General features: G+C 49.5%; 1 protein-coding gene across 1 annotated transcript; it reads left to right on the top strand.

Annotated features, from left to right (window-relative positions):
* The first annotated feature begins 7,177 nt into the window (after nucleotides 1-7,177).
* Nucleotides 7,178-8,838, top strand: HOXB1 (homeobox B1). The gene is made up of 2 exons (XM_009892181.1): nucleotides 7,178-7,775; nucleotides 8,513-8,838. The coding sequence occupies exons 1-2, from the start codon at nucleotides 7,178-7,180 to the stop codon at nucleotides 8,836-8,838; spliced, it is 924 nt and encodes a 307-aa protein (XP_009890483.1).
* Nucleotides 8,839-21,409: the final 12,571 nt, after the last annotated feature.

The raw sequence follows: 21,409 nt of genomic DNA, 5'->3' as shown, positions 1-21,409 counted from the left end.
TATTGAAAATCGAAGTAGATTGCAATTAAAAAATGAAAGTGAACATTACTTAACACCTTCCCATAAATAAAAGGCAGCGTGTAGTGCACAGTTTGCACTGCCTGCAGACGAGTTGCCGTCGCATCCCAGCCTGGGAGTCATCACATCCCTCCCCCATGGCGCTGCCTTCTCTCACCGATTCCTCTCCGCTCTGGAAGTCCCAGAGCCGTGCGGGGGGGAAAGAAAGCCCAAGCACAGCCCAAGTACCACAGAAGGCTATTCATTATCTTTAAGTTTATTTAATATCTCCAGCTTCTGGAACATACTCAGCGGCAGCGTTGGCACTGCCAGACGTTGTCTATCAAAGCGCCATTTGTTCCAGCGCTTTACATATTTCCCCTCTCGCCTCCTCCCCCTCGCAATCCTGAATACAGGCTTTTTTGGGGCCGGCGGGAGCAGGGAATCAGATGGTCGGGGATGGCCCACGCCAAGAGCCCCGAGAGCCAACCGGGTAGCCCTGGGCTCGCAGCGGTGGGGGCCGCTCAGCCTTGCCCTGTTCCGGTTGGGATCACGGATCTGCACATCCCCTTTGCCTCTCCAGAGAAGGGAACTTCTTATTCGACTTAAAACTACGTGCACACAGATACATCTCAACCGATCTTGCAGCTGATTTCCACAAACACACTCACCCTTTCCGTGCGGAAGGGAGGAGGGGAAGGGAGAGGCGGAGGGGTGGGGGCAAGAGGGACACCGTCCTCTGTAGGGTCCCCCCTTGCAGGGGGCTGGGAGGGGGCGGCCTCCCCCCGCCCCCCAGCGCCGGGCTGAGACGGGGGCGGGGAAGGGGCTTCCACGAACCCCCCAACGTAAACTCTGACACCTTATCAATACAGATCTCTAACAAGGGCCCTTCTGCAAATCATAATGACTTCTCAAAGTTGCTGCAGGTCTAGAAAGCATGCCAGTCACAGCCACAGATCAATTCTACACCCACGGAAAGTGACTTAATAAATGGAAGCTCGCCAGTTATTATCCTTGCTAACAGCAGGCCCCTTCTTATTTGTCCTAATTAGCAAGACTGAAATGTCGGAGAAAAGAAGGGGAATATTCAATAAAATCTAAATTATTGAATGACTGTAAGATTTCGCCATTAGTTCAGCCATTCTTTACCTTCTTCAAAATGTCAAACAAATGGGGAATGCATATTTGCAACCCTGCCCTTCTGTTCTGTGCAACTGGAGGGCATATATTAAGCATATTAAGCGTATTCAGCTCTTGATCGTTGTCAAAACACTGCAATTGCCTCACGATTATTAACCTAGAAATATGCAAATGAGATACGCTCGCACGTGTTGTAGGGATGTTAAAGTAATATTTATCTTGTGCTGATCTAGTCTGGGGATGTGTTTGCTAAAGAGCTACTCGAAGCCCTGAAGATGTTGAACCAACCCATTAGAGCCATGGGAAGGCTCAAGGCGGAAAACCTTCCGTGAAGGAGGCGCGGGGGAGAGAGCGCGGCAGGAGTTGAGCCATTGATGGGTGAGGTAGGAAGAGTTAACTTCTCCTGGGGAATCACCCCGGCCTTCCTCCTCAGCTGCCGTCGCCAGACCGCGGCTTTCCGGGAATAGCCCCTCCAGCGACCGTTTTTCCAGCTGAGTTGTAGCATCCTTTTCCAGCACTTACCCGCATCCCAGTCCTCTGTGGCCGGAGCTTGAAGAACGGTGCTAATGCTCCACTACCAGCAAAGGAAGGAGCTGGCAGGGGGGACCACCTACTGCTCGACAGCCTGGCATCTCCTGCATCTATTCCAGCTTTGCCGTTTTTTTTTTTTTTTATTATTTTTTTTTTTATTTTATTCCTCTTTATATACGTCTAAGGGGAAAATACAGAGTGCTGAGCCCGGAGAAACTAACTTCAGAAACTCTGGAGTTCGCCCAGGTGAAACCAGTCCTCAACCCCAGCGGGATTCTGTTTAAACTGATGCTGGTTGATATTACTAATGCTGACCTACTCACATTAGCAACGTTAATGAAGTTGTTAATGAATGGATGCACTGATTAAGGGGCGGGTTTAGGTGGAGCGAGCCCACGCCGGGCCTGCCGGGTGCTGGGTCTGAATGAAACGCGGAGGGTTTGGAAGCCCTCGGGTGCAGTCCCGGCCCTGCATCCCCCTGAGCCCAGACCCAGCCGGGCCCGGGCGAGGGTCTCTCGGGGTCGCCGAGCTGTCCTGGGGGAAGGCAAGGACGGCCTGGAGCGGGGCTCGGCCGGGATGAGGAGCGCACAGGGTATGTCTACTGAGAGGAAAAGCACTGCTGCGCCCAGGAGCAGCAGATACAGACCCCTCCTCTCCACCCTCACGGAATAGAGAGGCTTAAATGAACCTCATTAGTGAAACGACCCGGCTTACAGACACACCCCTGCCCTGGGGACCACAGAGAAGTAGCCGATGCGATTCATAAGGGAACAGGACAAGTTCCCCAGAGCCATCGGAGGAGGAATTTGATCTTTTAGCGCAGCAGGAGGCGGGATTTGAGGCATTTGTGCCACCCTGAAAAGCAAAAATATCGAAAGAGGCATTTCTCACTCAGATCTTCCACTCAAATTTCTGTTCAGGAGACTGAGAACACAAACCGTGTCCCTTTCCCTGGTAAGAAGGCTCTCATCCCCTCCGAGGCATGCTGACCACCTGTGGACCGTCCCCGTCCACAGGGACCCTCACGACATCGTGCTGGAACTGGTCACGGTGCCGGTCCCCGACCCGACCCGGCCTCCGGCCGGCCCCCGCCGCTGCGCCCGCCCTGCTCCCGGGAGCAGCAGATAAGAATTATTATATCTTATCTTAATTGTCTCGTATTTATTCTGCAGCTCGGAGATAGCCCGGTGCTTGTAACTCATTAAAAGGATTCCTTCTGCGTTTTTCTGGACTCCCAAATCCTGAAACATTCTTCCACATACTATTTTACTTTCCCTCTTCAGTTTTTAGCCCCAAATATAGCTTAGTAGGCTATGATCTAACCAAGACGCATGCCGGAGTTATAAATTTCTCTGACAATTTCTAGGGACGAGTCCTTTTTGGTGATAACGAAGTCCGCAGCCAAACACGCACCCCCAGCGTCAGCAGTGCTCCTTATAAATCACCCCGCCCGGAGCCAGAAGTGACATTTCTTATGCACGACACAAACTTTCTCCGCAGCAGAGAGTTATATTTAACTCCAAAACGAAGCATCCGAAGACTCTGGGCACTCTGGAGCCTTTGGAAACGCTTCATTCCTTCTGTGTCGCCCGCACAGAAAACTCCACCAGTAAAAAATTTGTTACAAGAGGTGTTGGCACAAACCGCCTTCAGAAGGGCCCTATCCTCCATGTCAGGGAAGCTGTTTGAGAGCAAACGAACCATCTCTTCGGGAAGGGAGAAATCTCCCCTCGATCTCCCCCCACCCCCCCAGGCTGCTGCAGCCCCGAGTTTCGTGGAGTCGTTTTATGCCGCTAAAAGGGAGAAACTGCTCTCCAGAAAAGGTTTCTTTTAATAAGATGTCTTCATCGGGTTGGAACAAAAGGTGTGGCTTTCCCTAGGGGGCCAAAAGCTCCATCTTGCTAATTTAGTAGTGAGGGGGTGTGGGTGTGCGAGCCCATGAGCTGCCCCAGGATTTGTCACACCGCATCCCTCCGCCTCGGGGTGGACGGAGCGGCCAAGAGCACGGAGTGCCTTTGGTGGGCATGAGAGGTCCCCTGCCACCAAGAGCTCCGTGGAAAAAACGATGTTATTCCGCTGGTGACCTCCTCATTTCTTATCTGCTCATCAAATGAAGCCTGGGAGTGTGGGGCGGTAGCTCCTGAAGTGCTTTAGGGCAGCGTCAGCTCTGGGGGAGCGGGCGAGCAGCTCTCTGCGGAGCGCTGCACGCCCAGTGCCGTGCAAGAAATGGGGATCAACAGGGAAGGAAGGGATTTCCTCTGCCTCCCATGGATCAAACCAGCCCGCTCCTGGACAGCAGAGTTTCTTTTTTCCAGGAATCAAGAGCTAAAAATTCCCCGCCCACCCTCTAGCCTCATCCATCTCCAGATATTTTGGTTTAATCCCGTTGAGTGAAGGACAGCAGCATCCCCAAAACGGTGCCGTCTGTGGTTTAGGGGGTAGAAATAATTAGTCTCCCTCAATACATAAGTGAAAATTAGGTAATAAATATAATGAAAGACTAAGTAACGATTTGGGGAGGATATAGGACAGAGTTCTGATAATTTGAGAATCTCCACCTACACCTATTCTTTGACCACCTTTCCTGTCTCAACTCCCCGTAATGGAGGTTTTACAGAAATAAACCTGTAAATCTCACCCGGCAATTGGTTGTAACAATAATCTGGTATTTCTTTCTCCTGCAGGTTAGGAAGGTCTGTACCAAAACTGGGTCTCACACATTCTCCGCAAGGGGAATTCAAATCAATAATAATAACAGCAGTAATTTGATATCGGATCCAGGGCAAGGGGCTAAGCAGGAAATTTGGAAAAGCGATTCCTAAGCCATTTCCCAGTGCGCCTGCACGCACGTTGACACTGAGGCTTTCGAAAATACCACGCAGTCGCCACAAGCCATGCGTTTTGGGGAAGACTGTGTCACTTTGGGGAGGTAAACCAGAGCCCGAGGGCAGCGTGGGCTAAAGCGCTGCCACCCTGCCCTCCCTACCTGGGGCCGTCAGCCTGGCACCTCCGGGAAGGGTCGGACAGGGGAGCCCCAGAGATGCCGGCCCCGGGCAGGGGGTGGGAGCTCAGCACCCCCCGAGATCTGCCCGGTGTTCTGCTGCCCCGGCTTCCACAGCAGTTAAGAAGTGAGGGGCCTGAGCAGGCTGCGGAGGGGAGCAGATGGCGAGCGGTCCCGCGGCGCCCGCGGGCAGGGAAGAGCCGGAAGGCAGCGGCCCCTTTCTGGGAGGAATTCGGCTCCCAGAACACCCCATCGTTCGTGATCTGACCGTTACCTCAACAGAAAGACCAAAAAAGCCTTTGCTAAAGTGACTTCACCTCCGCACATCCCCTCCTCGGCTCTACCTTCACTTTCACACACTCATCTCACCGGTATCTTCACTTTCCCCCAAAAGCCAGGCTGGAGTGACTCCCGAAGACCGCACTTCATCTCCTGCTCGGGTTGGGATGCTTGCTGCTAAAATTTTGATCCCGCCCTGTCCGATTTTTCCATCTACCAAAGAAACTCCGTGCTTTCACCCCAGAGCTGCCTCAGGTCCAAGCTTTGGTTTAGCCTTCGCTGAGAGGAGATGGATAGCAAAACTTTTTTCTCCATAATTCCGCAGCAGTGAGTTCTCTTGGAGCTAATTCTGAAACTCCGGAACACAGCTGTATTTTAATGACATAAAGCATCCCCTTAATGTAACAGTGGAGTGAGATCACAGTGGAAAATTATCAGACAATATGAAACAATTGATTCAAGGATGAAATAAACATCTATCCTTTTCTTTTTTCATTTTACACCCATAAATCACCTATTGTAGGCATCGTTTAAATATAATACATTCAATTTAAACGCGAGTGCAACATAATATAAAAAGCACTCCTGGAATCAAATTAGAAACCGATTTCTCTTGCAAGGGGAATGACATGAGAGTTGCTTTGAATCTTTATGATCACTTTCGGTTGTTCTATGCAAAAAAGGAGCTAGCGAGTTTCAGAGAACATTTGTAACCTGAAAGGTTTTCTTCTTGAATATCTCAGCATCAGCAAAGTCGGCGGAATAAATGAATAAATAGTCACGCAGCTCTGGAAATAGTTTTCTCCTTATTCTTTTTATTGAAGGACGAGAATTGTAATTGGCTAAACTCGCTCTCTCTCGGGGGGATTTAGAGCAGGGAGGAAGGTTGATGCCATGGCTGCCTGTGTTGCAGTTTCTTAACAAATGTTACCCCAACTGTGTTGCATCAGCCAAACCTACCAGCTGAAGGATGTGTTTATGCCTTTCAAAGTGAACTTTTGGCCTGGGGAAGAAAAAAAAAAAAAAAAAGAGCCCTCCTGGTTCTTCTTAGAGGCTGAATAACCAGTAAATATCTTGACAAGTAACAAATGACTGTGGGCGTCATATTGTTGGGTGCTCTTGTCTCCCTTCTGCTAACAAGTAAATAAATGTTGCCTACCTATGTTTCCATTCTCTCTGCAGTGGAGTGGCCGGCCTGAAGCCAGTGTCTTTCCACCTACTCATCAGCTGGACTCTGCTAGGGGAAAGCTCCAGTCTGGCAACAGATTCGGGGAAAGATCAAACCAAGATTGCCATGGAAAGGAAGAGTTGAAAGTTCCAGCACTGGTTAGAGCTCTTAAAACACCTCCTGTTTTCAATAGTAAACATGTAGACAGGTAGGTGCGTGGGTAAGCAGATGGATAGGAAGATACGTAGATAGACACATGGATCATTTTTAGTTCCATTCCTCCAACTGCTAAGCTGGGCATGGTATCTCTCCAACAAAAGACATTTTGTCTTCCTAACTTTATTTCATCGTCTCATTAGAATATTGATTTAATTACATTGCTTTTATCCACACTGGCCCTAGACACAAAGCCGGTGTGGCAAAATTAAAACACATGGAGCGTATTTTTCTTCGGAGCTTTTATTAGACTCCTCAGCCCAGAAAACGCCAAACATCTTCAAGTCTATTTCTAGGGCAAAGTTTCGAAATTAAGAAAAGAGCATCCTTTTATGCTTGGGGGAAGAGCTGTCAGACCTCCCTACCTCTTTTCCCACTGCCTTTCTTTTTCTCACATGGAGCTAGGGTTGGGCAAAACCTTCTTTTTAAGTCGGGGCAGGAGGAAGTTCTGGTGGAATTGGCTGATCGCATAACTTGGGGGCCTTTTTAGCACTTAAAACAGTTGTTCTAATTCTTCCCTCAGCCCCTCTTCCCCTCCACCTCCCCGCACCCCACCTCCCTCCTCTCTTTTAAAGTCTTTGAGGAAAGATTTTGACGTATTCGTGTTGTTATCAGATTGATGGGCAGGATTTGATTGAAACCCCTTTGTCATGCAAATGTCAGGGCCTTGATGGATGAGCTCAGGCCCCCCCCCCCCACCCCCACCCCGGCCCCGCCGAAGGCTGCGGGGTTCGAGGGCCAGCGATGCATGGAAGGAAGTTTTACAGCTTTGACATACTATCTAAAGGTTGTAGGGCAGGCGGAATCCCCCCCAAAACAGGCTGACCCTCCTCCATCAGTGGCAGATGGACAATACTAGGATGAACTCCTTCTTAGAGTATGCAATTTGTAACCGTGGGACGGGCGCCTACCACCATTTAGAGCAAAGCTCCCCTTCCTTCCCCTCCTGCTCAGGTAGCCCCGCCAGTGACACTTTTAACGGAGACGGGCGCTTTGGCGTGGGAGGGAGCGCGGCCGCCCCTCTCCCCCCGCAGAGCCCCGGCTACCATCCTCCCTCCTCCGGCCGCCCCATCCCCTTCGCCGGCGCTGCCCCGGCCGGCGGGGACCCAGACCAAACCTGCAGCCCCAGCTACGGGCACCACCAGCTCTACCTCGGCCAGCAGGACGCGGATGGTGTGTACTTCCAAGCGGCCGCCTACTCCGCCAACGCGGGATCTAACCTCAGCTCCATAGCAGAGAGCTACTGCGGGGCCGCTGGGCAGTACCAGCAACAACACCTTTACGGGCAGGAGCAGCCCAGTTACTTGCCCGGCGTTTACAGCAACCTCTCGACTTCTTTAAACGAGGACAAAGACCCTGCGTGCCCCTCCGAGCCGTGCCCCAACGCCAGCGCCACGCAGACCTTCGACTGGATGAAAGTGAAGAGGAACCCCCCCAAGACAGGTGAGTTTGGGGAGCGCAGAGCTGGGGGAGGATGGTCCCCACCCGGGGGAGGAAGGAGGTGGGGGGCAGCTCTCCAGCCCTGCACGGAAAGGTTGCCTTCCCCGGGCTTTACAAACCCCAAGGTAGCTGGGCTCGTGGCTGTGCTCATCTGCCAGGGGAACACGGATTTGGTTTGCTTTGGGTTTGGGTTTGGTTGTTTTTTCTTTTTTTAAACACCAGCTGGACGCTGCGGAAAAGCCCGCTAGAGATTGTCCAGACACATCTGATGGAGGGTCCCTGAGCTCAGTTTCCCGCAGGCCCAATGCGATTTAAGCCTAGCTCGGAATAGGAAACGCTCCGGGCTTCCTGCTTCTTCCACAGTCGTGGCTTCCATCTCCCCTATTGTTCAACTTCCTTCTCCACAATCTTCCTTAAATCACGATCTTCCCTCCTCCCCCCATCATCACCTTCGCCCTCCTCTTCCAATCCTTCCCAGGCACGTTCAAGTTTCATGGCAGTTTGCACCGAACTGGGAGGAATGGTTGGAAGGGAAGGGGGGCAGCTCTGCAGAGCCCGGGGAGGTGCGTATCCCTGGGCTGGGAAGCCAGGGACAGCTGAGGATGCGGGAGGGAGCACGAAGCTCCGAGCAGTGGAGGGACCAAATGCCCAGGAGAGAAGGGGAGCGGGGAAAGCCTCCCCCCCCCAGCGAGGGAATTTCTCTGGTTGCTCCTGCCCTGTTTGTGTTTGCTCTTTAACAGCTAAAGTGTCGGAGTACGGACTGCTGGGCCAGCCCAACACCATCCGCACCAACTTCACCACCAAGCAGCTGACGGAGCTGGAGAAGGAGTTTCACTTTAACAAGTATCTCACCCGGGCCCGGAGGGTGGAGATCGCAGCTACCCTGGAGCTCAACGAAACCCAAGTCAAGATCTGGTTTCAGAACAGGCGGATGAAGCAGAAGAAAAGGGAAAAGGAAGGTCTCGCCCCGGCTGCTGCCTCCAGGTCTGCTAAGGAAGCGAGTGAAGCCTCGGATCAGTCCAACTGCACCTCACCTGAGGCCTCCCCCAGCTCCGTGTCTTCCTGAAACGCGTCCCGGGGGGGGGGCACAGGGATGAGCCCGGGGCTGCCCTCGAGGGGCAGCTGCTCCTTGCAGACCCCAGCAGACACACAGGCACGACCACGCACCTCCCACGCACAGCCCGGTCCGCACACACGCGTGGAAGCAAGGCCACGCTTCCCTCCGAGCAGTCCCTTCGGCTCTGGCCGTCTCCACACGCGTGTGATACCAGTTCTCCCACTTGCATTTCTCTCTTAATTTATAGACCCTCTGTAAAACACTGGACTCCAAAGGAGCGGCCGCGTCCTCGTATATCCTTAGCAATAGGCGTTTGTCTCAGGGACGTTTCTCCCTCTCCTTTCTCCCTCCCCTATAGGAACTGCACTTTCAACTACAGAAACTTTAAAACGAATTTAGTTTTCTCCTGTTTTAAAAATGTGCACAACGACTTTTGCCTGCAAGAATCCTACGTTTGATGTATTTTTCCTCCTCGCGAGATTGTAAAAAAGTTTGGGGTATTTTTTTTTTGTTTGTTTGTTTCCCTTTTATTTACTCTATGTATATTTTGGAACGAGATCTGAGGCGCCCAAGATGCCAGAGCCCTCTGCAAAGACCCAAACACCAAGCAAAAAATGCAACTCTTCTGCTACCATTTTGCACTATTACTGCTTTACAGGGTTTTTCACACGCTCTGCGACTATGACTGTTACTGATCCTGGGGGAGGGCGGGTTGTGCTATCAGAGAAAACGAGATGAGGTGAAGGCAGACCTCGGGGTACTTTGGGCAACGGTCACTGTCGTAGGAGGTGTGAAGGTGGACGGGAACAAGGCTGCGGGGGGGCCGCGGGGCTTGGCTCCCCCAGGCACTGATGCACTGGCTGCTATTTATTGTACGTCTCGATAGCCTGAAGTCCTGGAGCGAAGTAGCACGGTTCCGTGTACCCCCACCCTCTCAGGCTTATCGAAGTCCGATAAAACCATTATTTAAGTATGGCTAAATTGTTTCCCTTCCCCACAAGAAACTTTAGGGTAGGACGAACTGAAAACCACGGCGACTTTTGTTGAAGATTGTTTTAAAGGGAAAAACGTCATCGAGAAAAACTAGCGGTTTCTTAATCGGAATCTCCTATTTCCCTTCCACTCCCTTCCCCGTGCTCTGTATCTCGAAATGAAACTACCTCAGTCTAATAAAGTTTACTTTTTCCACATGCAAGCCCTCTCGACTCTGAGCGAAATGGAAATCCCTCCAGTCCAGGGAAAGGCGCGACACGGGGCGGGGGGAGCCCGGGTTCGGAGGGAGGAGGAGGAGGAAGGAAAAGGTCTCCGGCTGCTGCCAGAGCTCCCAAACAAACCGCCCGATCTTGCTTCCTGCCGGTACCCTACGCCCCCCCCATCCCCGGCATCAGCAGGATCGGGCCTGGCCCTCGCCTCCGCTTCGGGGGTGTTCAGAGCAAGTCGCCCAGACCGGGCCGGATAGAAACAGGGTGCTCCCCACGCGGAGTTATTTTACAGTGCGACGAGGCCTGATGAGACAGAAAATCATCCTCATCCTCAGTGTAAGCATCCCGGCGCGGAAGCAGATCTGCATTGCTGAAGCAGCAACATCAGCTGGGACGGACTTGGGGTCCGGGGTGGGGCAAACCGATTTTCTCATTTATACGGAGCACATCTGTGATGCTCATCCAACTCAAAACGAAAACGAAGCGCCACTTTACTTTCCTTCCCTCAGCTTCCCAAGGCGACCCCTGAAAGGGTGTTTTCTACAGTATAAATAACACAGAAGACCAGTTCGCGGGCGGATGGCGCCCGCAGCCCGGAGCGTGTACCGGAGCGCTGGGCGGGGGGGCAGAGCCGTCCCGGGGCCGGGCGGGGAGGGAGGAGGCAGCGAACCCGCGTATAGCTCTGACCTTTTTACCTCGAAACGCCTCTGGGATTTCTAAACAAGTAAACAGAGGGGCTGCCAGGAGCAACTATTGTTCTGGCTTCGTCAAATTTGCAAATCTTTTCGGTGGGGGCGTGAGTGGGGCGAGGAATGAGCCAAAGTACCTGCTGGAACCGGGCACCCTGCCCCGCAGCTCCGCTCGGCCCCGGCCCGCCTCATCTGCAGGTCCCTGGGCGACAGGGCATCGCTCTTCCCCTCCAGTAAAATCTCCCCCCACCTCATACACGTCTCTTGCTCGAAAGAAAAGAATTTTGAGGGGCCAATTAGCTCAGAGATAAGGAAAAGAAAAAAAGAAAAAGAGGGGGAAAAGGTGAAAAGAGGGTTTTGTTACACTAGCAGTTTGCAAAACCTCAGGAGAGAGGAAAAAAAACCCCACACAGGCAGCCAGATTGACTTTACAACCTGTTGGGTGTGAGTCAGCTTGGTTTAACCTATTCGTTGAACCAACGCGATGGAAGGTTTTGTTGAAGCTGTGCGATTTAAGCTGTCTCATGGAAACAGGGCGTCGTGCTTCAGAAAGATCGTGGGTTTCCACTGAGACGATGTTTGCCCCCGGTTGTGTCTCTGGGCCCCGCTCTGCTCCTGAGCCTCCCGGGCAGGGGCCAGAGCCCCGCTGGCTCCGTGCCCGGGGAGGCGGGCAGCGCCGGGCCGGCCGTTGAAACTCAAAGGGACTCTCCGGAAGAGTCCGCAGAGACGGTGCCGATGCGCCCTTACATATGTAACCCCCTCCGGGCTCCCCCCTCACCCCGTTCCCTTCGCCCCCCTCGCTGCCGAGCCGTGTTTCTCCAACAACGACCACCGCACACAGCTCATCTCGTTTTCCCCTCCTGCTCTCCCTCCAAGTTTCCCACGCTCCTTTTTGTCTTAAGAGCCCGAAACCCACTGCTGTGAAGCAGGAGCCGGCTGGAAAGGCCACGCCAGGACACCCGTGGCTGGGGGTCCCTTGGCCGGTAGCAGATGGTCCTATGAGGTGGTGAGGGACACCCGCGTCCACCCCACACGCAGAGAAGCCGAAAACCAGCGGGCACAGGTACTTCAGTACCCACATGGGTACCTATGTATCCATACAGGGCGTGAACGTGTACTCCTTCCCACAGCACGTCTGCATAGACACACAGAAGAGGCACACATGAGAAGACCACATGCAGAAGTCCCTATCAAGACTTAGCCCTACAGCCATAGTCGGGCTTTATCACAAATACGAGGTCTACACACAGTCCTTTGTTTTATAGAAATGGTACACAACGATGTGGCCATTTATAATCCAGTATATTCCCATATCTCCGTGTGTGTCTGTCAGTGGGTCCCTGGTATTGCATTTTTCATGAGGAGGAAAATTAGCAAGTGCCCCTGTACACTCGCACACAAAGCCACGTCTTAATGGAGATTTATTCTTTTAATATCCCAAAGGAAGGGGAAATTCCCAGTTAAAGAAACGTAACTGTGTAAATTATTAATGGCAGTCACTGTGTTGGAGCTGTTGCCCCTCTGCGGGAGGAGGGGACGGGGAAGGGACGCCCAGAGTCCTCTCCTCTGGCTCTGCTCTGGGAGCAGAGCCTGGAGGAGCACATGTGGCGCTCTGGCCTGGCGTGGCAGCTACTCCAGGGCCATCTGTTCCTTACCCCTTGGTGTGAAATGTGTCTCCTCTCCCTAAAGCATTTGTTCTCACAATGTGAGGCCCTTTTGATCTCCAAAGAGGACATTCTATTAAAAAATAATAATAATATTACCCTGAAGACTTCCTTACTTTTAACTCCACTTTGGTGGCTGCTATTAACTCTGCTCCCGGAGCCTCTTTGCACCAAAGGTGTGAAGTGCCCTGGGGGTCTCTGTCTGGGGACAAAACCTCCCCCTCAGTGACTGTAGTGTGGCTAGGTTGGGCTATTGCTGGCCTTTGATGCCTTGAAGTGGAGGTGAAGAGGGGAGGAAGCCTTCTGGGTTTCTCCAAACTTGTTTCACACAGAAAATCTAATCAGGGACCACCCCTTCCCCAGCTCTCTGCCAAACCAGAGCAGGACGAGGGTGAGACATTTTCATCACACAGCGAGCGAGTCAGAACTGCAACAGAGTTTGATCCACCTTCTGTGGGTGGCGCCAAGGCAGCAAGGTGCCCATGCACCTGCTTATGTGCCAACATTGCCAAGGGAGATGATACACCCTGCATCAAGTAAACCAGGAAGGATTTTCATGCCTGCTAAGTTCTCTCAACATTTTGACATGAACACATTTTTAGGGGTCACTACAATCCCTGGAGAACCAGGCAAAAGACCTGCAGCTGTGGGAAGTGCTGGGTGAGTGCAGCTGCCCTCAGATCCTGACTGGGTGGGAGAACTTGCACACCCAACGGCCCTTCCCCATGCCTGGGACTTCGCCTGCCCCACAGCCCCAGCAGCACCGTAGGGCTTGGTGCTGGGAGCTGGGCATATGTGTGTTTATTTGGATTATATATATTATATATTATTTATATATATTTATATTTCACTTGTTTCTGTATCAAATATATAGTATATTTATTTTTCAGGATTGATGCTGCATAGTTGACCTGCATTTAAGTCGGGGACCTCCAACCTGCTGTCTCATGTCTGACCCCAGCTGTAACGCTCCCTGCTCATCACACTGGAAGGGCCACCCCACGGTGCTGTCCCCTTGCTCACCCCTCTGCCCCTCAGCCATCCGCTTCCACCAACACAGATATTTCAGCGCCGATCAGCTTCAGGGTTGCTTTAGCCTCTCAGGCAGGTGAAATGAGGTCTGGGGCAAAGGGCTTGGGTGGAAGGAACAATTGCAGAAGTGAGTGTACAAAATGTTTCCTTGCTCTTCAGAGGCCTCACCTATCCTTTCAGTTTACACTGGTCTGACAGCTCCATTTCAACCCCAGCCTTCACATGGACTTGTTCAATATTTACTCAGGCTGATGGGTTTGCTCAGAACTTGCCTCCCTCAGCCTTGCTCTGTCGGGTTCCCTTCCCCTCGGGCCCAGGTTCACACAAAGTTCAGCCTGAAATGAATTCACCCAAAGATGGGCCCAGCTTGGCCTGAGGACCAGAGATGGGGTCAAGCCTGGGTCTCTGCATCCCAGCCAGCCCTCACGAAGGCCAGCACTCAGCACTCCCGGCCAGGAGGCTGCTTTGAAAAATTATTTGGGGTTAAAAGAGAAAAAGCACTGGGCCAGGGAGGACACACCAAGAAAGGCAGGAGCTGCTTTTCAGTGCAGAGAGCACAGGTCAGCCCTTCCGGGAGGGCGGAGAGTTCACGGACGTTTACTCTGCCCGGGGGGTCTGTGTGACAAGGTACAATCCTGCAAACTCAGTACAACCATAAAAACTGCAGCAGGGGGGAAAAGGGAGATATATATATGTATATAAAAAGATGTATTCATATAAAGTATAAAATGCACACATATATATTACATATTATAAATTATAGAAATCTATATTTTTATATGTAAAAATATATCCAACGGCAAGGGATTAAAACCTGAAATGAACAAAATTAAGGCTGATTTGTTTCTGCCTGAAACCATGACAGGGGAGATGGCTTTAGGTAACAGCAAGCTGAAATCTGCCTCAGCAACAATAACAAAAGACTTTTCTGAAAGCCTTTTGTCAGAAGAGCAAATCAAAATTTGATGTAAAACAGAAATATCGCAAGGGGCTTATTGCAAAACCCGTACGTGTTCCCATTAAAAAGAAAGAAGACAGAACCACAAAGCAAATCCAAAGCGGCTCCAAAGGAAGTAACAACTGGGTCGATAGGTAGGGCAGCTCCGTGACCGACCCCGTGAGGTGACTGAGGGAACAAGGGTCAGCTGGGGACGGTCCCAGAGACCTGAGATGTCTCAGGGATACGGTCGGAGCCGAATCTCCCCTGTCCGAGGCGCTGGGTCTCTGGTACCGGCGGGGAGACTTTTTGGGGGGGCACCCGCTGTTTGTTTGGGGGCTTGGCAAAAAGCCTGTGCGAGTTTCCAGAGGGTTTGGGGTCATACCTTGTGGTAGGAGCTCCTACCTGAGAGCTGAAGGGTCCCAGGTAGGGCAGGGTTTGTCCCCAAAGCCCTCAGCAACAACTTCTGTTTGAAGCCTTGAGGAATATTTACACCCTTGGCAGAGCATCTCTGAGAACAAGGGGAATTTGAGGTCTATATTGTGAGTCTACAGCCCTTTCACACAGGATTGCAGAACAACCGTGCATGAGTTATGACTCAAAATCAGACATGGGGAAGGTGAGGTCCCCTTTAGTGGCTATAAAGATAATCCAATAAGATTTAACGGATTTGTTAATGGCTATAAAATTCTGGATGTTATCACAGTCCCTGTTGATTAAACAACCTGGTGAGGTGGCAAAACATAAGCGTTTTGGTCGCAGGGAAAAAAAAAGGTGGGGGGGAAGGGTGGGGAATCTCCCACGAGTCTTCTGATCTTTCCTCCGGGAATTAGTTCAGTGGAAGTATTACCTCGTGGAAATCTTACCTCAGTCTGTCTTTATTTAACTTCTTCATTCAGCAACTCTGCCCGAATAATTTTCTGTGCATTTCCCTCTCCCAGCTCAGCAGCGGGTGCGTGGAGTCCCCCCGTGTTTTTTGTCCACGTCTTCACAATCTTTTCGCTGGAGACAGCGAGGCACGGAGCTACACGTGGGAAGACAGCAAGAAAACAGCATTACCAGAAAGAAAACAACGTGCCGCTTATTTCAAATAGAGAAATTGGCACCGCAAAAAGACGGTAAAATAAACTGTTTCTCGTCTAAAAGCAAAGTCTCTCTACCTTTTGCCAAGAGTTCTAAGAGTCCCTGTTCTTGCCAAGCTAAAAGATCAAAACCACCAACAAAAAGCCTTTCCCGAAGCATTTCCGTAATTTAGGTGAGAACATTTTCCTTCACACAAAAAAGTGGCTTTTAACCTCGGTTATATTGCTAATATGTCTCTGAAAAAAAGAAGGATTTTTTTTTTTTTTAAAGTGACTACTACAAAATATTTATCTGTGTGAGTTACTCTGAATGTGACACACCTGAAAATACTGGCATTGCTGGCATGAAAAGGAGCACTACTTGAAATCCTGTTCCCAATTTGAAGCCTCTTTACTCCAATTAGTGTGTTAAATGGCCACGGATTTACCGCGTGTTTCAGCGCACCACACAGCGCGGAAACACTGAGCCTAACTCGTTTATTACAGAAAAGGATACGAGAAAAATGCTTTCTTAATGACACTTTAATTGTGTTTCCTACGGAAGGCTTCGAGATAGTTCACATTTAAATGCCGATTGACAGAGTGAAGAAAATATAGCTCCTTCTAGCAGCCGGAGATTTTTTAAGGCTCTCATATTTCAAAGGCGATGCCGAGTCTTCTTGCTAAAACACGCCAGCGTGTGCAAACAAAATGTTTTTTTGGAGCAATTCTTCTAAACACAGAGCTCATCCAAGGGACAGGTTAGAGCTACCGCCAGCTCTGCTGCAGTTTGCAGGGAACCCAGCAGAGGAGCCCGGGGGGAGCCCGGGGTTTCCCCCGGCGCCGGGACGCGCCGCTCCGGGCCGGGGCGCTCCCCGGGACCAACCGCAAATACCGACTGCGGCTCAACCGAAACGACGAGAAAAGTGGGGGAAAAAAGTGGAAGTCCTTCCCTTTGCATCACCTTTAGCAGTTTCCAAAGGATAAATAATTTCCTCGCTAGACTTCCCCCGGTGAAGCCGATGGGTTTGCTGCCTTCCAATTTTTTTTTTTTTTTCCCAGCCACTCTCTCCTTTAATGTATTATCCCCTCTGAGCCGAATGGCATTAGAAATGGTCCTAAATTATTCTTCAGTAAAAGATCAAAAATATTTTATGTCTAATTTTGTCTCCCGGAATTATTTTTGGAGGGGATCTTGTAAAGAAAAAGAAGTTTATGAGAATGATTCTCTGCTTTCCCTTTGTCCGTTTGCCCTGTGCAGGCTCTCTTCTCTATTATTAATGGATTTGGCGAAGCTTTTCCTGCAGTTTGGAGGAATATGCTAGTAAATGAAAGCCTCTCGTTGATGGATGAGGAGCTGGGCTTTAAATCAGTCCCTACTGATACAAATTATTTTAATATGCCCCTTTTATGATTTATTTCAAATTTATGAAGTAGCGAGCTATGTTGTAAGACTTGATTATGGAGGCTGGTTGCCTACAAAGTTATAAAGTCTTCTAGGGGAGCTTTTTTTGAATGGCTTATTACAAATTCAGTACATTCACAACTGTGTTGCCAAGGCTATGTGTATCAAGGAAAAGTAAATCTTTTTTCCCTTGACCCATACCTTGCCTCTCCTCCACGCTGGAGAGGAAATTGATAGTGCCATGAAAATCAGCAGGCATTCTTTGTGCATTTAATATTGTTTTTGCTGCTCCATCAAAAAAACCCAAAAAACCAACCCACCCTACAAACAATACAATCCAAACACAAAATCCTTGTTATCTCTCGATATAATAAGGGGAAGAAGGCAGGGAATGACAGAGATAAGATTTTGTACTGTGCACGCTGTTTCCCAGGAGGGTGAGGCTCTCGCTCTGCTAGGTGCTGTGAAGGGGGGGGACACTTTCTGCTTTGTGCACCTTACACCCAAAGACATCAGAGGTACAATGGGTGGTTGGGCTGTCCCAGGAGGCTTCTGCCCTTCGCTGTAACTCCTGCAGCTGGGCGGGAAGTGACATTCCTCAGGTATGCTGGACCTAGCTCATTTAACTGTTCCTGAGAACACAAAAGTCGAGTTGACCGATTCCCAGCTGCCTGCGAGCATGTTGGTGCTGGAAGTGAGTTTGCAGCAAGTTTTGCCTGCAGGAAGGGTGGTCTGGGCACTGCCCGAGGCCAGTTTGAGCGAGGTCCCTTCAAACAGCTGATGAAGGTGCTCTGAGGTCAGCTGGCTGGTGCTGTACAGTGTGAACAGAGCCCGAGGGCAGGAATCTGCAGCTTGCAGGCAGTGCCAAGCTCATCAGGGCGATACCCTCTGCAGCCTTCCACTGAGATGCACATGAGGATCTTTATTAAGGACCTGAATTTTTGCGATGTCTTTGACCTGCTGTGTTAAGCTTTGTCCAGTCATACATGAAATACACCAAGAGCACTGTTTTAACTAGCCTGCACTTTTCTGTCATCATCAGCACTGGACATAAATCAATTGCACAGTCTTGGCTATGAAAGGTATGACTGGAACCTCATCTGGCTTGCTTAACTGTCTCTGTGCCAAGGCCTCAGTTCCCTGCTGTGCTGGACTCTATTCCAGATGAAGCACATTATACTAACTGCCTTTGGTGGTCATCATCTCTCAGTGAGGAGAAACATTCATGGAAGCACAAGAAGAGGATACATGTCACTAAACTAATGCATTTGACGCATGCAAAGTATCTGCTCAGCATCTGAGTGCCTTATGGGCTCTGTTTCTGCAATATCGGAGGGTTTGCCGTCAATATCAACATCACTTCAACAGCTTAACAGTCTAAATTTTGTTCCTTCTGAAGACCTTTGTACAAGTTTAAAACTCAATTCATAAAATTGGCCTTGTACCAGCTACTTGAACATAAAAACTTAAAGCAGTGATCAGAGGTCAACAGCATCAAGCTGAAACTGCTGCTGTTTCTGCCAGTAAATTCAGAGCTGCGTATCCCCCCATAGTTTCCTCGTTCTTGTTCACTCAATGGAGAGCTTGTGAAAGGTGCCAGTGAGAGGGCCGGGGAGAAGGAGCCCTTGTGTTTATTCATAAGGTGGGGAATGGCAGGGGAAATTTCACCCTTCCAAGGTTCCTTCCCTTCCTGATCTTGAGGAATGGGAATCCAGTGCCAGTAATTCTCTTGGTCTCCAGTCTGTGCTAGACAGCATCACTTGCAGTGGATTTTGCTTATTTGTTTGTTTATTTTTTTACAGCAAACTTTACTTCTGCTTGGCCTTAGATCTGCTGAACTCATATAACATCAGAGGAAGTTTATTCCCAATATCTATGAGCTTGGTGAATGTCAAGCAGAAGCATGAGCTTCCCCTGCTTTGCTGTTCTCAGATATGTCCAACACTCCTAAATGTCTACTTTTTGGCTAAATCTTCTTCTATGGTGTGGTCATATTACTGCATAAAAGGGGGGTGGGGCAAAGCATTCCAAGGACTTTTACTCACTAGCTTATTTAAAACATCAAGAACATGGAGGTTTTTTGTCTGTTCACTTCCTACAAGACAGACAGACATAGTTGCAAAATTTCTCCTGGTATTACTGCAAAAGGACTTTAATAAAAAATAACAGCACACACGCAAAGGCTCCCAGCAAGATAAAAATTCTCCTTGATCTGCTGATAGGAAGGAAGAGTGCCACGAGAGTGGCAGATCAAAGGGAGAACAAAGGCCAAACCTTTGAATAACAAAAGCAGTTATGTCTCCTCTTCTCCCTCAGTCCTCAAAGTTATATCTCCTTCTTCGGTTCTTTGGGGCAAAAGACTTCCTACAGTAAATAATTTCCAGAAATTCAGTGTTGCAAGTAGCACAATAACCCAAGGAACTTAGGGAAAAGGAGGGGGATTGTTTTTCATAATGTTTCTTGGAGCCTCCACATCTTTCAATTTCTTATCAGTTTTGAAATACAGGGCACGAAGTCCCTAGCACCACTGGGACCAAAAGGTTATCAGCATGTAAATACCTGAGCTGGAAAGACATGTTTGAGAAAGAACAGATAACATTTTAAACATACTTACAGCCCGCATCCTTTCCAGCTTTTATCCCAATTTCACCTGAACTTTCACAAGTAAAGGTGTGCTTCTAATAACCCAGCAGATAAAAAAAGGGTTTATCTCAGATCAAGAGCAATAGAACAAGCACCGTGATTACCTCTGTTGTTTACTTTTTGTTAGAAAGCGACAGCCAGCTCTTTCTTTTAATGAAGAGTTTTTAAACATGAATCTGAGAATGTGAAACTACTGGCCAATGGTAAGAGAGCAACCTGTGTAACAGGTGTTTTACTGTATCTCTGACAAAGAAGGAAATCGAGGCAAAAGACATGAATGCGGCTTCCTCTTTCCTGCATAGGGGCGAAATCAGAAGGAAAGTCCCGGATTTCTGGTTCTTAGAAGTAACCACTAGACAACGTCAATTCTTAGAACACCACAGTTCTTTCTATCTGGAAAGGAAACACATCAGCCCAGAGCCCAAGACTTCCTGTCAAAACAGGTAAATGAAAAAGGCCAAAGGATATTTTCAATTGAGGTAGAGGAAGAAACCAGCTCACACAGTATTTTCTCCTTATGTGTGGTAAATGCTTTGATATTAAAAATTGGAGGGGAGGGTCTTGGTTTGTAAAGGAACACAAAAGAGAAGGCTATACTTCTGCTGTAAATGCTGGGTGGGCCTTGTAGGATTTTGGAGTACTTTAGGAAACCAGAGGCCTTGCCAGTCAAACTGGTCTCAGAGCTGTCAGGACGGAAGAACCTCCATAAGGTCCGAAAGGGCCCCTCAAATTCAGAACTAATCAACTTACAAACCCAGTGGCAAACCTATCCTTTGCATTGCTGTCTCTAGCAGCCTCAGAGAGCAAGGGCACGACTCACTTTATTAAATGTGGGTGTTTGTAACAACATCACCTCCGTCTGGGCTGGCTTCCCTTTCTAATCACTGGAACTGCAGTGAGTACAGAGAGCGGAGTCCAGGGCACCATCCATCTCTTTCTAGAGAAGGTCATGTCTGGTCAGATGAATCACCCTCTAAATTTCACTGACTGTATTGACTAGAACTCTGCTGACTGTAAAGAGTTTATGGACAACCGGCTTAGATGAAGACGGCTACAACCTATGTAGTGGTTCCCCCTTGGAAACTGGGTTGCCCCCATTCTTGGTGTCAACTGGCATCACCTGGTCAACTACAAACTCACACAAGGAGAAGGCACAGTCTTCAGTGGACAACCCAGAGAACATGACTGTATCAAAACTGTTTTAACTTACAGTGGGGTGATGAGAGGGTATAGAACTATCTCAGATACAGGGAAATGGCACTGACTTAAATCCACCTTTCCTCCCTCCCCTTCCGTCCATGCAGAAGTGGAGAAACAAACAAGGCCGATCAAAATCCTGGTACTAAATAATGAGTCAACTGAGTGTGTCATGATTTGCACAAGTTTCTTACAAAGGCAGAATAGGGAAGATCTGGGACATCACATGCTGCTGATGGCATTTAGACCGATGCAAAACCAGTCCCCATAGTAAATTCCCTACTTTTTTTTTCGCCCAGTCAGCTTCAGAGTATGTCTCATAAATCTCTGTTTAAAAAAGATCACACATTAGTGTTTTATCTCTGGTATGCGCTACCCCATGTTTTCCCCACTCACAGCATATTAGCCTCACACAGGTGGAGAGAAAGCAAAATAAACATTATCAAACAAGGGCATCAAATATTTAGTGTAGAGGTTTCTGAGTGCTTCAGGATGAGTGGGACTGTTTAGATATCCGATGTTCTCCTGCCAGGTCAAATGAACCACTGCTGAGTAATGGCTGAGTTCGCCCAACCACCTTTGGCCATCAGTGCATTATCACCCCTGCCCTTTAACTTTCTGTCCAGGGCAAGAATCACTTTCTTAATCCGGCATCTCAGCCTAGAGCTGTTTCAGCTGAGACAGGGGATTGTTTACAGAAGGTGCTGGCTCCCTCCCCTCCACCTGGTTTCTGTCTGGGCCACACTGTTA

Source organism: Charadrius vociferus, unplaced genomic scaffold (assembly GCF_000708025.1).
Source record: "Charadrius vociferus isolate BGI_N301 unplaced genomic scaffold, ASM70802v2 scaffold509, whole genome shotgun sequence".
Lineage (NCBI taxonomy): Eukaryota > Metazoa > Chordata > Aves > Charadriiformes > Charadriidae > Charadrius > Charadrius vociferus.
The sequence above is the reverse complement of the archived record's forward strand: the minus strand, read 5'-3'. Positions and strand labels throughout refer to the sequence as shown.